The following is a 14,549-nucleotide window of genomic DNA, read 5'->3' on the forward strand; positions in this document are numbered from 1 at the left end:
AGCCGGGGGGGTCGGGCTCTGCTCCCAGGGAACAAGGGACAGGAGGAGGGGAAACGGCCTCAAGCTGTGCCAGGGGAGGGTCAGGTTGGCCATGAGGAGGAATTTCCCCCTGGAAAGGGTGTTCAGGCCTTGGCAGGGGCTGCCCAGGGAGGTGGGGGAGTCCCCAGCCCTGGAGGTGTCCAGGGAAGGACTGGATGTGGCACTGAGTGCTCTGGGCTGGGGCCAAGGTGGGGATGGGGCACAGGGGGGACTGGATGGGCTGGGAGGGCTTTTCCAACCTCAGGGGTTCTGGGATTCTGAGCAGAATCTCGTAGGAGTAAAACAACTTGACTCTCTGAAGAGTTCTGAACATGCACTGATGGAGTAAGGAAGGGAGATGATTCCAGAGCCAGGAACCTCCCCGGGGGACGTTTGTGCTCTGGTCAGCTCAGTGCCCCCAGATAACACAACCCCAACCCCTCTGTGCTCGTGTGGGTTTGATATCAGTGCCTGGGGTGAGCTGTGCTGGTGGCTGGGGACAGCTCAGGAAGGTCTGAGAGTGATTTTCCTCCTCCTTTACCCCCCCTCTGGTCAGAATCCAAGGCCTGGGAGGTGGACACGTGCCGGGGCCACTACAACAACGTCTCGTGCGCCGTGTTCCACCCGCGGCAGGAGCTGATCCTCAGCAACTCCGAGGACAAGAGCATCCGGGTCTGGGACATGTCCAAGCGGTCAGTGCCCCTCAGCAGGAAGCTTTGGAGCCACAGGAAGGAGAGTTTTATCCTTTGATCCTCAATCCCTTTGTTCCTTCCGTGCAGGACGGGCGTCCAGACCTTCCGGCGCGACCACGATCGCTTCTGGGTGTTGGCCGCTCATCCCAACCTCAACCTCTTCGCTGCAGGTAAAAAACCCCTCCTCCTCAAGGCAGAGAAAGTCCAGGTAGGACTTTTCCTTTCCTTCCCACGAATTCCCACGTGTTTTTCCCAGGCCACGACGGGGGCATGATCGTGTTCAAGCTGGAGCGGGAGCGTCCTGCCTACGCCGTGCACGGGAACGTGCTCTACTACGTCAAGGACCGCTTCCTCCGCCAGCTGGACTTCAACAGCTCCAAGGACGTGGCTGTCATGCAGCTCAGAAGGTGAGAGGTGGCTCAGCCTCTTCCAGGAGGTGTCCCAGTATCCTCAGTCCCGTGTTTGTTGCCCCTCAGGTCGTGGTGTTGTGTTCAGGTGCCTCTGAAGGACTTAGCCTGAAAAAAAAGTGGGTTTAGGTCGGTTTTTACCTCTGCTTAGATCAAATCTTTTCAGTTAACTAGTTTTGAGCTTCCAAGTGAAGTGGCAGCTCTTTAGTTCATGAAATGCTGATGTTCTTGGGGTGTTTCCAGAGGGGTTTGAGGCAATTGTTTTTATGAGCTCTTCTGGTCTTTGCTCCTTTTGAAAGACAAAGGCCATTTATCAGAAGATGTTTTATCATTATGCTCCAAGGACGTGGCTGTCATGCAGCTCAGAAGGTGAGAGGTGGCTCAGCCTCTTCCAGGGGGTGTCCCAGTATCCTCAATCCCGTGTTTGTTGCCCCTCAGGTCATAGTGCTGTGTTGTTGTTTTTAAAAAGCCTAAAAAAAGTGGGTTTAGGTTGGTTTTTATCTCTTAGAGTGGCAGCTCTTTAGTTCATGAAGTGCTAATGTTCTTGGGGTGTTTCCAGAGGGGTTTGAGGCGATTTTTTTGGATGAGCTCTTCTGGTCTTTGCTCCATTCGGAAGACAAAGACCATTTATCACAAGATGTCTTTGTTCCACTCAGAGTTTCCCTTTTGTTTTTTTCTTTCCTGGCTCCCCCCCAGTGGTTCCAAGTTCCCCGTGTTCAACATGTCCTACAACCCGGCCGAGAACGCCGTCCTGCTGTGCACTGTGAGTCCCTCCTGCTGCCCAAACCCGCCTTGGGAATGCTGATTCCCTGAGATCCTCCCCCCAAATGAGCTTTTCCCCCCTTCTCTGCAGAGAGCCAGCAACTTGGAGAACAGCACTTACGACCTCTACACCATTCCCAAGGATGCTGACTCCCAAAATCCCGATGGTGGGTGTTCCCTGGGGGGTTATCCCTGTCCCCTCCTCCTCTCTCCAGCTCTGTGTGTGTGTCTTACACAGAAAACCCCCTCATTTCCCTCCTCCTCTCTGTTTTTCCCAGTGTCCCTGCAGCACATGTCGTTTGGCAGCTCCCTGCCCACTGCATCACCCCCAGCCTGACTTGAAAAATTCATGTTCATCCCAAACTTTTACTGCCCCAAATCTATATTTTATAATTTGGTGATTAGGAACTTTCCGTTTTCCTCCCTTTCCACCCAGCAGGAGATTTCCTGGCTTGTCAACCAGAGATGGATTTCCACCAGATTTGGTTTGTTCTGAGAGGTTTTATCCTCTGAAAAGTGGCTGTAAAAGTGACAGTGCCAGGAGTCATTTTTTTTCCTCTCGGCAAATTCCACATCAGTTTTGGGCAATTTACAAGTCAGAACATGATTTAGGGAAAAAAAAAAAAAACAAAACCCAAATCATTCTTTCTCATAACTGGTGTGAATTCCATTTGGGAGCTGAAACTCCAGCTGGTCCCTCCTGCCTCTGTCGTCAGGGCAGTAAAGATTTGGGAATGAGGGGGAGTGATGGATGAGTGGGGCTGGAAAGCAGCTCACTTGGGCAGAGATTTATGGATTCCTGAGGGGCTGCTGAAGGGAATATTTCTCTGTTGGGCACAGTCAGAGGTGGATTCGGAAAGGGAAGGAGAAAAGGGACATTTTGGGAAGTTTACACAGCTGAAATATTGCTGAATATATTTCAGATGTTTCGTTGGAGGTGTTCAAAGCCTGACTTGTCTGGGGACACCCAGCTGGTGTCACTCGAAACGAGGAGCTGGGATATTCATCTTCCAGAGGAGAAAATGTCTCAGCCTCGTGAAAATGCGAAATTTAAGAGCATTTTCCCGAAATCTGAGTGGTTGATGAATATCTACAGTCAGGGGTAAAGCCCCTGTGCCCTGGGCTGGTCCCTCCTCTGCCCCCTCAGCTGAGACCCCCCAGCAGAGCTGGGGAACAACCCAGGGAGCACCTGGAGCTGAGCAGAGGGATGGAGCAGCTCTGCTGGGAGGAAAGGCTGGGAACATTGGGATTGTTCAGCCTGGAGAAGAGAAGCTTTGGGGTGACACAGTTGTGGCCTTCCAGGACCTGAAGGGGCTCCAAGGAATGTGGGGAGAGACTTTGGACAAGGGCCTGGAGTGGCAGGACAAGGGGGTGGGTTCAGAGCGACAGAGTGGAAATTTGGGTTGGATACATGGAAGAAATTCCTCCTTGTGAGGGTGGGGCACAGGTTGCCCAGAGAAGCTGTGGCTGCCCCAATCCCTGGGAGTGTCCAAGGCCAGGTTGGAGGGACCTGGGATGAAGGTGGCACTGGAGGGGCGGTGCCAGGGGGGTCACACGGACTCTGCTCTCGCCGCTCCTTGGGCCAACGAGGGGCAGCTCATTGGTGTGACGAACCTGCTGACCCCCAGCACGGCCCCCTCCCGTGCCAGCCCCTGTTCCTTGGCTGGGCACAAGGCTGGCACTGCCCACACCACGATCCAGGAGGGCACAGGGGAGGGAACAACTCCCGGGAACAGCCTCGGGTGGAAACAGGAGTCGGTCGGAAGCGGCTCCAGGGACGGGATGGGCTGGGAAGAGCCCGTGGGCTGATGGTGCTGGGAGGGGGAGCCTGCCAGAGGTTTCACTCCCTCCCTGCCAGAGGTTTCACTCCTTGCCAGGGGTTTATTCCCTGCCTGTGTTTGCCATCCCCAGCTCCCGAAGGGAAGCGCTCCTCGGGGCTCACGGCCGTCTGGGTGGCTCGGAACCGCTTCGCCGTCCTCGATCGGATGCACTCGGTGAGGGCTCAGCTCCTGACGGGGAGGGTGGTGCTTGGGAAGGGTGCTGGTGGAAAACAGGGAGCTGTTGGGTTACCAGGATTAGTGGGAGATCTCTGATTAATGGAGAAATGGGATGAGTGGGGATGTTGTTGAACTCCTGGGCAGTGAAGCTGAGCTCGGAGGCCGCTGCAGCAGGTGAGTTCAGGAGTGAGATCCCACCAAAGCAGGGCTGGGAAGCCACCCAGGGCACTCCAGCAGCTGGAAAGGAATGGGAAAACAGTGAAGATTGCACTGGGGAGGGAAAACAGTGAAGATTGCACTGGGGAGGGACACCTTGAGTGCTGTGTCCAGGGCCATGGAGGTGTCCAGGGAAGGCCCGGATGTGGCACTGGGCTGGGGACAAGGTGGGGATGGGGCACGGGGGGGGACTCGGTGGCCTTGGAGGGCTTTTCCAACCTCAGGGATTCTGTGAAAAATGCAGGTTAGATTTTTAATAAAGCTCTTTATTTGCACTGGAGTGCAGTAGGAGAAAGGAGGGGGAAAGACAGTCATGGAGACACCACCCTGGTAAAATTTATAGGAAGGGGGAAGAAACATCTCGTGCTCTCCCCAGGAATCCTGAATTCCACTGTAAAATCTCCCGGGTTGTTAAAATTTCCCTCTCATCCACTGGCAGATCCTCATCAAAAACCTGAAGAACGAGATCACAAAGAAGGTGCAGGTGCCCAACTGTGATGAGATTTTCTACGCTGGCACCGGGAACCTTCTGCTGCGAGACACCGACTCCATCACCCTCTTCGACGTGCAGCAGAAACGGTGAGACCCTGGCTGCTGGGAGCAGCTCCCATACCCTAATCCTGCAGTTTGAAGCTTCAGTTTCCTAATCCTGCAGTTTTAAGCCCTCGGGGGACAAAGCAGTGGCTATTAATGCCCTCAGAATTCAGCCTCAGCTGCGTCGGGCTGATCCAAACCACGGCCAACAACTGTTTAGGAAGAGCAGGGTAAACAGAGCCAAGGAGTAATTTATGCCACAGGCATCGTGCCACGGATCACAGGGAGATGTTTGGAAAGCCTGGGACTGCAGAATGGGGTGTTGGGAAAGGGGAGAGGCATCAAAAAGCCCAAACTCAATCAAGCTCAGCTCGTTTGGATTCGTGTCCTCAGGTTTTGTGTCTCGGCGCTCGTTTGGGCCCTGGCCACAGAGAACAGGCACAGAGTTGGTGCTTTTGGCCATCTTTGGAGGCTTCAGAAGGTTCTGGGTTATCTGCAGAGAAATTATGGATTGGTTGTATCCCAGAATTTGCTTCCTTTCCCTGTTTTTATGCCTTGCCTTTCCATTGTTGGGAAAGCGATGAGGGAATCCAACGATGCAAACACTGATTCCCCTCCTCCTGTCCCTAAAGCCTCTCAGAAACCTGGGGTTGGAAGTCAGTTGTCCCTCCAACATATTTGTTGTGGCTCAGATACAGAGAAAGGTTCGTTTTGCTGCAGAAACCCCCAGTTCTGCCTCAGGATTTTGTAGCTCCGGGACGGGAAAAAGAAGCTTTGGAGCATCTGAATTTGGGTCCAGGCTCTTGGGCACTGGGGGTTCTTGGTCCTGGAGCTTGCTGGGGTGGGGGTGTTCACCTCCTGATGGCAGTGCTGTCCCCCCCAGGACTCTGGCCTCGGTGAAGATCTCCAAGGTGAAGTACGTGATCTGGTCGGCCGACATGTCCCACGTGGCCCTGCTGGCCAAGCACGGTGAGTGACCATGTTTCACCCAGATCCTTTGGCACTCTGACCCCTTCCTTGGCTGGGACCAGCCCAGGAGAAGCTGTGAAGGTGCAGCTGAAGGCACTGGCAGTGCAGGCCCTGCCATTTTATCTCTTCACAGACCTGCATGATCTTCAAGGTCCTTCCAGCCCAAACCATTCCACGACCCTACAATTCAGCTGTTTAACAGCAGAGGGTTCCCCCGGCCTGACTTTTGTTCTCCTTCCCTCTCCAGCCATCATGATCTGCAACAGGAAGCTGGAGTCTCTCTGTAACATCCACGAGAACATCCGTGTCAAGAGCGGGGCCTGGGACGAGAGCGGGGTCTTCATCTACACCACCAGCAACCACATCAAATACGCCGTGACCACGGGGTGAGCCCGGGGCCGTGTCCTCACCCAGCACGGGCTGCAGCAACACACACAGTGCTGGGTCTCCTCAGGGGTGGAGAACACGGCCCTGCAGAGGGGTTGGGTGGGCCTGGAGGTGACGGGGGTGCTGTGCTGGCCCAGGGACCACGGGATCATCCGCACCCTGGACCTGCCCATCTACGTGACGCGGGTGAAGGGGAACAACGTGTACTGCCTGGACAGGGAGTGCCGGCCCCGCGTCCTCACCATCGACCCCACAGAGTTCAAGTTCAAGCTGGCACTGATCAACAGGAAGTACGATGAGGTGAGGGGGTGCAGGGTCATGGGATTGTGGAATGGTTGGGTTGGAAGGGGTCGGAAAGGTCGTCCCACTCCACCCCTGCCACGGGCAGGGACACCTCCCACTAATCCACGTTGCTCCAACCTGGCCTTGGACACTCCCAGCCAAAGCTTCTCTGGGCGACCTGTGCCAGGGCCTCCCCACCCTCCCAGGGAGGAATTTCTTCCCAATATCCAGCCTAAATTTCCCCTCTGTCATTCCCCTTTGTCACTCCAATTCCTGATGAAAGCATCGATGAAATGTCCTGCTTGGAAGCTGCAACTTGCAAACCAAGGTGTAAAATATAAAGGTGGAGGGAGGGGGGGAAAGGAATGGGAATTTTAAAGGTGTTGATATGAGGAGTTTCTGGGGATGGAGCATCTGTGAATGGAGAAGGGTCACCCCAAAACCAGGATCAGCCTGGGATGGACTCTCAGGGAAAAGGCACAGCAAAGGGAACGGTGGGTGGGAGGGAGGGACAGAGGGATGTTCTTCCCAAAACTCCTGCTGGGAACAGACCACAGGGCAAATCTTCCCAGTAAATCCTTCCCTGGGAGGGTGGGTAGGCCCTGGCACAGGTTGCCCAGAGAAGCTGTGGCTGCCCCATCCCTGGGAGTGTCCAAGGCCAGGTTGGAGCAATCTGGGCTGGTGGGAGGTGTCCCTGCCTGTGGCAGGGGTGGAATGGGATGACCTCTCTTCCCAATATCCATCCCCCTTGTCCTGTCACTCCCCCAAACCCGAGGACAAAGGGAAGGTGCTCACGGGGCCGTTCCCGGGCAGGTGCTGCACATGGTGAGGAATGCCAAGCTGGTGGGCCAGTCCATCATTGCCTACCTGCAGAAGAAGGGCTACCCAGAGGTGGCCCTGCACTTTGTCAAGGACGAGAAGACCCGTTTCAGCCTGGCCCTGGAGTGTGGCAACATCGAGGTGAGCGGGTGGTTGGTGGTGCTGAGGGGAAAGGCACGGCCTGGGGGGCATCACTGCCAAACCTCACTGTGTGCAGGGGGCAGGAGGAGCGTGGGGAAGTAGAATTTGAGGGTGGTAGAGCTGGGGATGAGGTGCAGGGAGAAGAAGAAGTTGAGGGTTGAGGTGCTGGGCTGCGATTCAGGCAGTGATCCTTGTGATCAACAGAAGCCCACAGGGAACCCTCCGGCCTGCCAGGCCTTGGTGACCGTGTCAGCTCTCCTCTTAGATTGCTCTGGAAGCAGCCAAAGCTCTGGATGACAAGAACTGCTGGGAGAAGCTGGGAGAGGTGGCCTTGCTGCAGGGGAACCACCAGATCGTGGAGATGTGCTACCAGCGCACCAAGAACTTCGACAGGCTCTCCTTCCTCTACCTCATCACAGGCAACCTGGAGAAGCTGAGGAAGATGATGAAGATTGGTGAGTGCCAGGGGGGTGGCAAAGGAGGTCCCAGGAGCATTCCCAGAGGGATCACTGGTTCAGGGCCAAGAGCAGCAAAGTCACTGTGGCTTTTTGCTCTTGGTGTAGCCGAGATCCGTAAGGACATGAGTGGGCACTACCAGAACGCCTTGTACCTGGGGGACGTGGCAGAGAGAGTGAGGATCCTGAAGAACTGTGGGCAAAGTGAGTAATTCCGGACTCAAACCTGTCCCTGTGAGCCGGGGAGAAGCTTTTGGGATGAACAGTAAATTCTGGAGGTGGCTCAGAACGATCCCTCACCCAAGGAGCTGAATTGGGTGAGCAGAAAAGCTGGAGCAGCATCTCTGAGACCTGAATCAACTGCAGACCTTGTTCCAGTGATCACTCCTAAATCCAGGGACACTTAGGGGTGTGATTCCACCCCTTGGTGTCCTGCTGATCCCCCCCGTGTCCGTGTGTGCTGCTGTGGGACGTCTCTGGGTGACAGAGAACACGCTGCTCACCTTGTTTCCAGGGTGGTGATCAAAGCACTCAGAGGTTGGACTGGATGATCTTAGAGGTCTTTTCCAACCTAAAGGATTCCTTCTGTCTAATTCCAGAGTCCCTGGCCTATCTCACAGCTGCCACTCATGGTCTGGATGAGGAAGCTGAGAGCCTGAAGGAAACCTTTGATCCCGAAAAGGAGACGGTTCGTGAGCTGATCAATGTTCCTTGAGAGCTCTGGAGCTGGGCAGGAGGGTGACAGTGGGGTCTGGGGGCAGAGGGACAGGCTGGGAGGGGGGAACCATCTCCACATCAGGTCACAGAAGGGGATTTTCCTGAGGTGGCTTTACCTGTTTCCCTCTCAGATCCCGGACATCGATCCCAACGCGAAGCTGCTGCAGCCTCCTGCTCCTGTCATGCCTTTGGACACCAACTGGCCACTGCTGACTGTCTCCAAGGGCTTCTTTGAGGGAACAATTGCTAGCAAAGGTGTGGCTTTGTCCTTGGAAAACTTGGAAAGCTCAGGGGGGACCTTCAGCTCCTCCCTGACAGGGGGGACTGGAGGATCTTGGAGATCTTTTCCCACCCAGATGATTCTGGGATTGTGTGAAATCTTTGACCTTTCAGCCCAAACTGGGACTGGACCATTAAAGGGGGGGTGCTGCCCTCCTGGAATTCTTTCTTTAACACCCAAGGGATGAGTTGATGGAGGCTCCTGCCCCTTTCTTTAGGCAAAGGAGGTGCTTTGGCTGCTGACATCGACATCGACACCGTGGGCACCGAGGGCTGGGGAGAAGATGCAGAGCTGCAGCTGGATGAAGGTGGGTGGATCCCAGAGCTTTCCTTGGAAAAGCCTTTGTGCCTGTGTCGGGGCTCTGACCTTTCCCCCTCCTTCCAGATGGTTTTGTGGATGCTGGAGAGGGCTTTGGAGAGGAAGGTCTGGGGAAAGGGCAGGAAGAAGGAGGTGGATGGGAAGTGGAAGAAGATTTGGATCTTCCCCCTGAACTGGTAGGAGGCTCCTTGGTGGTTCCTTGGGAAGGCACTGGCAGCTGGTGAGGGGGGTGGGGGAAGTGTCTTCTGGGCTTCTTCAGGCTTGGTCCCCACAGCTCTGATTCCATCTGGGTGCTGGGAAGGTCCCCACTAATCCCTGCTCTGTGCATTCCCCAGGATGTTCCCACTGGTCCAGCAGGAGCAGCAGAGGATGGATTCTTTGTGCCTCCCACCAAGGGCACCAGCCCAGCTCAGGTAATGCCAAAGCAGCTCTTGGATTGCCTTTCCCAGAAATTCTCTGTGTTGGTGATTTTTTTTGGGGTTCAATCCTTGTGAGCACAACGTGGGGACTTTGTTATGGGGACTCTGAGGGGTGGTGAGGGCAGGGCCCAATTTTTGAGGGGTGGTGAGGGCAGGGCATGGAATTGCTCTTCCATGTGTTTCCCTTCCCTTCTTGCAGGTGTGGTGCAACAATTCCCAGCTCCCTGTTGACCACATCCTGGCAGGCTCCTTTGAGACAGCAATGAGAGTAAGTTTCCCTGTGAGCTTTCTAGGGATAAACTGTGCCCTTTTCTCCTCGAGTTTTTGCCCCTGATCCTCCTGAAGCTTCGTTTTGTGCCCTTTTGGGCATCGTTTTGTGCCTCGTTCTGTCCGGGTGTGACACGAGCCGTGGTGAAGCCTCAGTGGTGCCTGTGCCAGCTTTCCCTCAGCTCATCCATTGTGTCCCTTCCAGCTGCTCCATGACCAGGTGGGAGTGACCAACTTTGGGCCCTACAAGCAGCTGTTCCTGCAGACCTTTGCCCGGGGCCGGACGACCTACCAGGCGCTGCCGAGCCTGCCGGCCATGTACGGGTTCCCACATCGCAACTGGTGAGCACTGGGCAGCCCCTCTGGGCCCCCTCCCCTGTGCCAGGGACCTCCCAGCTCCTGGGCAGTGGGAGCCACACCTTGGTTTTTCCAGCCTAGCCTGGAAGCCGCTGTGGAAAAACCACGGAGTTGGTGAGGTTGGAAAAGATCTCTGAGAGTCCCCCCTGTGCCCCATCCCCACCTTGGCCCCAGCCCAGAGCACTCAGTGCCACATCCAGTCCTGCCCTGGGCACCTCCAGGGCTGGGGACTCCTCCACCTCCCCGGGCAGCCCCTGCCAAGGCCTGAACACCCTTTCCATGGGGAAATTCCCCTTCAATTCCCAACCTGACCCTCCCCTGGCACAGCTTGAGGCCGTTCCCTCTCCTCCTGTCCCTTGTTCCCTGAGAGCAGAGCCCGACCCCCCCGGCTTCCCCCTCCTGTCAGGGATCTGTTTTATCTTTGCCTCCACAATTGCCTCCACACACAATTCCCAGCTTTCTCCACGTTGGTGCAGGCTGGGAAGTCTGGCACATCATCCCTGGAGGTGTCCAGGGCAGGACTGGGAGTGCTCTGGGCTGGGTGATGAGGTGGGGATGGGGCACGGGGGGGACTGGATGACCTTGGAGGTCTTTTCCAACCTCAGTGATCCCGTGAAAACCGGGACGAGCCGCGGTCGGCGCGTTCCCGCTCGGCCTCGCCGTGTCCCCAACCCCTCTCCGTGGTGTCCCCAGGAAAGAAGCCGGCCTGAAAAACGCCCTCCCCGCCGTGGGGCTGAAGCTCAACGACCTGATCCAGCGGCTGCAGCTCTGCTACCAGCTCACCACCGCCGGCAAGTTCGAGGAGGCCGTGGAGAAGTTCCGCTCCATCCTGCTCAGCGTCCCCTTGCTGGTGGTGGACAACAAGCAGGAGATCGCCGAGGTGAGGGACAGACCCCCCTCTCCCCGTGCCCGTGGTGGGCCAGGGGGCCGCTCCTGACCCCGTCCCTCTCCCCAAGGCCCAGCAGCTCATCGCCATTTGCCGGGAATACATCGTGGGGCTCTCCATGGAGATCGAGCGGAAGAAGCTGCCCAAGGAGACCCTGGAGCAGCAGAAGCGGATTTGTGAGGTGCAGGATTCCTTCCCTGCCTGGGTGTGCCCTCACAGGGGGGTTAAAAAAGGGGAGCAGGAGTCTGGAATTCTGCCCTTTCCACCTTTAAAGCAGGGGTCGGTTATGTGGGGGGGACGGGTTCCTGGCAGCACTTCCAGTTATCCCCATGCCTGGCAGTGGTTGGATCCCTGTTTGTCCCATGCAGTGGTTGGATCCCTACTTTCCCTCCTTCCCCAGCAAGGATGGGTTCCTTGCAGCACTTCAGTCATTCCCACTCCTGGCAGTGGTTGTATCCCTGTTTTCCCTCCCTCCCTGGCAGGGACAGGTTCCCTGCAGCACCTCCAGTCCTCCCCCCTGCCGGCAGTGGCTGTATCCCTGTTTTCCCTGCTCCCTCCTGCAGATGGCCGCCTACTTCACCCACTCCAACCTGCAGCCCGTGCACATGATCCTGGTGCTCCGAACCGCCCTCAACCTCTTCTTCAAGCTCAAGAACTTCAAGACCGCGGCGACTTTCGCCCGGAGGCTGCTGGAGCTGGGCCCCAAGCCCGAGGTGGCCCAGCAGGTACGTCCGGGAGGTGCTCAGGTGGAAGCCCCTGGTGGGACAGACCCCGTTTTTGGGGTCTCCTCGTGCCTCTCCCCCCGCTCACCGCGGCCGCCGCTTTCGCAGACGCGCAAGATCCTGTCGGCGTGTGAGAAGAACCCCACGGACACCCACCAGCTCAACTATGACATGCACAACCCCTTCGACATCTGCGCCGCCTCCTACAGACCCATCTACCGCGGGAAACCCGTGGAGAAGTGTCCTCTCAGCGGGGCCTGCTACTGCCCCGAGTTCCACGGGCAGATCTGCCGCGTCACCACGGTGAGGGCGGCTCCATTTCCCTTGGGAATTCCCTTCCACGGCTCCTCCCGTGCCCTCCTGAGCTGACTGGGTGGTGTTGGGTCGTGTCAGAGGTCTTGGGGTGTGAGGGAGAAGAGTTTGGGGGGTTGTGAGGTTGAAACGGTGCCTGAATTTGGGGATGAGCTCGTGGGGATGGGCTGAGTGTGTTCAGAGGGGATTTGGGGTCTGGAGCATCTCCCTGATGAGGAGGGACTGTGGGAGCTGGGCCTGGTTAGTCTGGAGAAGAGGAGACTGAGAGGGGATCTCATCCATACATACAAATACCTCAGATATCCCCAGAAACCCCTCCCCTGAGGGGGGATCTCATCCATCCATTCAAATGTCTCCAAGGGGTGTCAGATGGTCCCAGACTCTTCCCAGTGGTGCCCAGGACTAAACCACAAGAAATTCCACATCAACCTGAGTTGGAACTTCTTTCCATGGAGGGTGGGAGAGCCTTGGAACAGCTGCCCAGGGAGGGAGGGTGTGGAGCCTCCTCTCTGGGGACATTCCAACCCCACCTGGACGTGTCCCTGTGTCACCTGCTCTGGGTGACCCTGCCCTGCACTGGGTGATCTCCAGAGGTCCCTTCCAACCCCAGCTGGGATTCTGTTCTCCAGAGCAGCTGAGGAGGCTCCAAGGGCTGCACTCAGGGTTGGGATTTGGAGCTGCTTTTGACCGTGAATCATCTCCTTTTGTCCCTCAGGTGACGGAGATCGGCAAGGACGTCATCGGGCTGCGCATCAGCCCTCTGCAGTTCCGCTAGGAATTCCTGCCTGGGAGGGCAGATTCCACTCCCCCATCCCCACCTGTAGCCTCATCTCTCCCCCACAGCCTTGCCTGTGCTGTCCCACTTGATCTCCCCCCCCAGGAATGCTGTAGTGAGACTCTGCTTCCAAGTAGTAGCAGCTTTTCCTTGTTTCCAGACCGGCTGATGTGACGTTTTTCTTGGACCGTTGTCCTGTGGCAAATCTTTTCCAGAGGGGAAAGGGCGGCTCTGCCGAGCCCTGGTTACCACAGAGCACGTTGGAAACTGCTCCAGAGGCAGCAGCTGCCTCTGACACCCTTTAGGTCCTGAAAGAATTGCTTGGAAGAGCCAGGAATGGCTCTGGGAATGTGGCGCTGTCGGGAACCGGGACGGTGCAAAGCCCATCCCAACTCCAGGGCAGTTCTCCCCCCTTGGAAGTGGCACTGGCTCAACCTTTGTGGTCGTGGTGACTCTTTGTTTTGTTGCCCTGGTAACATTTCTCAAACTAATCAGCTTCACTCATGAATAAAGTAATTAAACCACCTTGATCTTCCAGTTCTGTAGCTCAGTTGGTTTTAGCGAGATGCAGGAGGTGACACTGAATTTCCTCTTCCACCTTTCCCCCCCCCTCCTTGGAGGGTTGAGAAGTTTCCAGAAGGTGGGGCTGGAGCAGCAGGAGAAGGGGCTGGAGAACTCCTGAGGGAGCTGGGGGGGCTCATCCTGGAGAAAAGGAGGCTCAGGGGGGACCTTCTGGCTCTGGAATTCCCTGACAGGAGGGGGGAGCCAGGGGGGGTCAGGCTCTGCTCCCAGGGAACAAGGGACAGGAGGAGGGGGAACGGCCCCAAGCTGTGCCAGGGGAGGAGGAATTTCCTCCTGGAAAGGGTGTTCAGGCCTTGGCAGGGGCTGCCCAGGGAGGTGGGGGAGTCCCCAGCCCTGGAGGTGTCCAGGGAAGGACTGGATGTGGCACTGAGTGCTCTGGGCTGGGGACAAGGTGGGGATGGATCAAAGGTTGGACTTGATGACCTTGGAAGTCTTTTCCAACCTCAGGGATTCTGGGATCCTGCTCCCTCTGGGGCTGCCTTCCTGGTGCTGAAACAAAACCTTGTACTCAGATATTAAACCTTTTATTTTATCCATAAAAACGAAGGAAAGAAGGAGGGAAGGAAGGAAAGGGGATGTCTTGGTTTTGTGGCTTCCAGTCGTGCCTGGGAATGTTCACAGTGGAGGGGGAGATGTGGCCCCCCCAGAACCCCCCTACGGGCCAGGGGCCTTCACCACCAGGCTGTTGTGACAGGCCACGGCGATGCCCCCGATGAGGTTCAGGAACTCCTGGAAGTCCAGCTGCCCGTCGCTGTTCAGGTCCAGCTTCTTCATCATCCTGTCCACGACCCCCGGATCCTTCTGGTTCTGCAAGAGAGCTGGGAATGGAGACCCCTGCCACGAGGCTGGACCCCCCCCAGGCGTGGAACCCGGTGAGCTCATGGAATCCTGGGATGGGTTGGGTTGGGAGGGACCTTAAAGCTCAGCAGGTTCCACCACGGCGGGGACACCTCCCCCAGACCAGATCCCTCCAAATCTTATCCCACCTTGGGCGATTCCAGGGGGACAGGGACACCCCCAGCTCCTCGGGATGAGCTGGATCCGCTCCCCCCCGAGCAGGGCTGCTCACCTTTGTGAAGGCAGCCAGCTCGGTGTTCATGAAGGCCAGGAATTCCCGCTTGGACAGGGTGCAGTTGTCCCCCTCCCGGCCGGCGTAGCGCTGGAACACGGCCAGCAGGGACTCGATGCAACGCTCCGTCTCCGTGGGCTGCGGGAACCAGGGAAGGGTTGGGAGC

At 56.9% G+C, this 14,549-nt stretch overlaps 2 protein-coding genes across 2 annotated transcripts in view; one reads left to right on the forward strand and one right to left on the reverse strand.

Moving 5' to 3' along the window:
- The window catches only part of COPA (coatomer protein complex subunit alpha), an 18,712-nt gene extending 5,450 nt beyond the window's left edge, over positions 1–13,262 (forward strand). Inside the window, exons 9-33 of the mRNA XM_027669603.1 lie at positions 575–710; positions 798–880; positions 967–1,117; positions 1,814–1,880; positions 1,971–2,046; positions 3,791–3,873; positions 4,532–4,671; positions 5,510–5,595; positions 5,843–5,981; positions 6,120–6,282; positions 7,078–7,224; positions 7,490–7,679; positions 7,788–7,883; positions 8,279–8,367; positions 8,528–8,651; positions 8,894–8,983; positions 9,061–9,170; positions 9,330–9,407; positions 9,613–9,681; positions 9,886–10,022; positions 10,731–10,917; positions 10,994–11,104; positions 11,487–11,648; positions 11,754–11,948; positions 12,673–13,262. Of these exons, the coding sequence (XP_027525404.1) occupies positions 575–710; positions 798–880; positions 967–1,117; positions 1,814–1,880; positions 1,971–2,046; positions 3,791–3,873; positions 4,532–4,671; positions 5,510–5,595; positions 5,843–5,981; positions 6,120–6,282; positions 7,078–7,224; positions 7,490–7,679; positions 7,788–7,883; positions 8,279–8,367; positions 8,528–8,651; positions 8,894–8,983; positions 9,061–9,170; positions 9,330–9,407; positions 9,613–9,681; positions 9,886–10,022; positions 10,731–10,917; positions 10,994–11,104; positions 11,487–11,648; positions 11,754–11,948; positions 12,673–12,732 (2,969 nt within the window). The 3' untranslated portion in view covers positions 12,733–13,262. The remainder of the gene's footprint in view (positions 1–574; positions 711–797; positions 881–966; positions 1,118–1,813; positions 1,881–1,970; positions 2,047–3,790; positions 3,874–4,531; positions 4,672–5,509; positions 5,596–5,842; positions 5,982–6,119; positions 6,283–7,077; positions 7,225–7,489; positions 7,680–7,787; positions 7,884–8,278; positions 8,368–8,527; positions 8,652–8,893; positions 8,984–9,060; positions 9,171–9,329; positions 9,408–9,612; positions 9,682–9,885; positions 10,023–10,730; positions 10,918–10,993; positions 11,105–11,486; positions 11,649–11,753; positions 11,949–12,672) is intronic.
- A 577-nt stretch (positions 13,263–13,839) lies between these two features.
- Positions 13,840–14,549, reverse strand: part of S100A11 (S100 calcium binding protein A11) — a 2,153-nt gene continuing 1,443 nt past the window's right edge. Inside the window, exons 2-3 of the mRNA XM_027669605.1 lie at positions 14,384–14,521; positions 13,840–14,121 (exon numbers count right to left, since the gene is read on the reverse strand). Coding sequence (XP_027525406.1) covers positions 13,969–14,121; positions 14,384–14,521 — 291 coding nt within the window. The 3' untranslated portion in view covers positions 13,840–13,968. The remainder of the gene's footprint in view (positions 14,122–14,383; positions 14,522–14,549) is intronic.

Source organism: Corapipo altera, unplaced genomic scaffold (assembly GCF_003945725.1).
Source record: "Corapipo altera isolate COAL_440 unplaced genomic scaffold, ASM394572v1 311, whole genome shotgun sequence".
NCBI lineage: Eukaryota > Metazoa > Chordata > Aves > Passeriformes > Pipridae > Corapipo > Corapipo altera.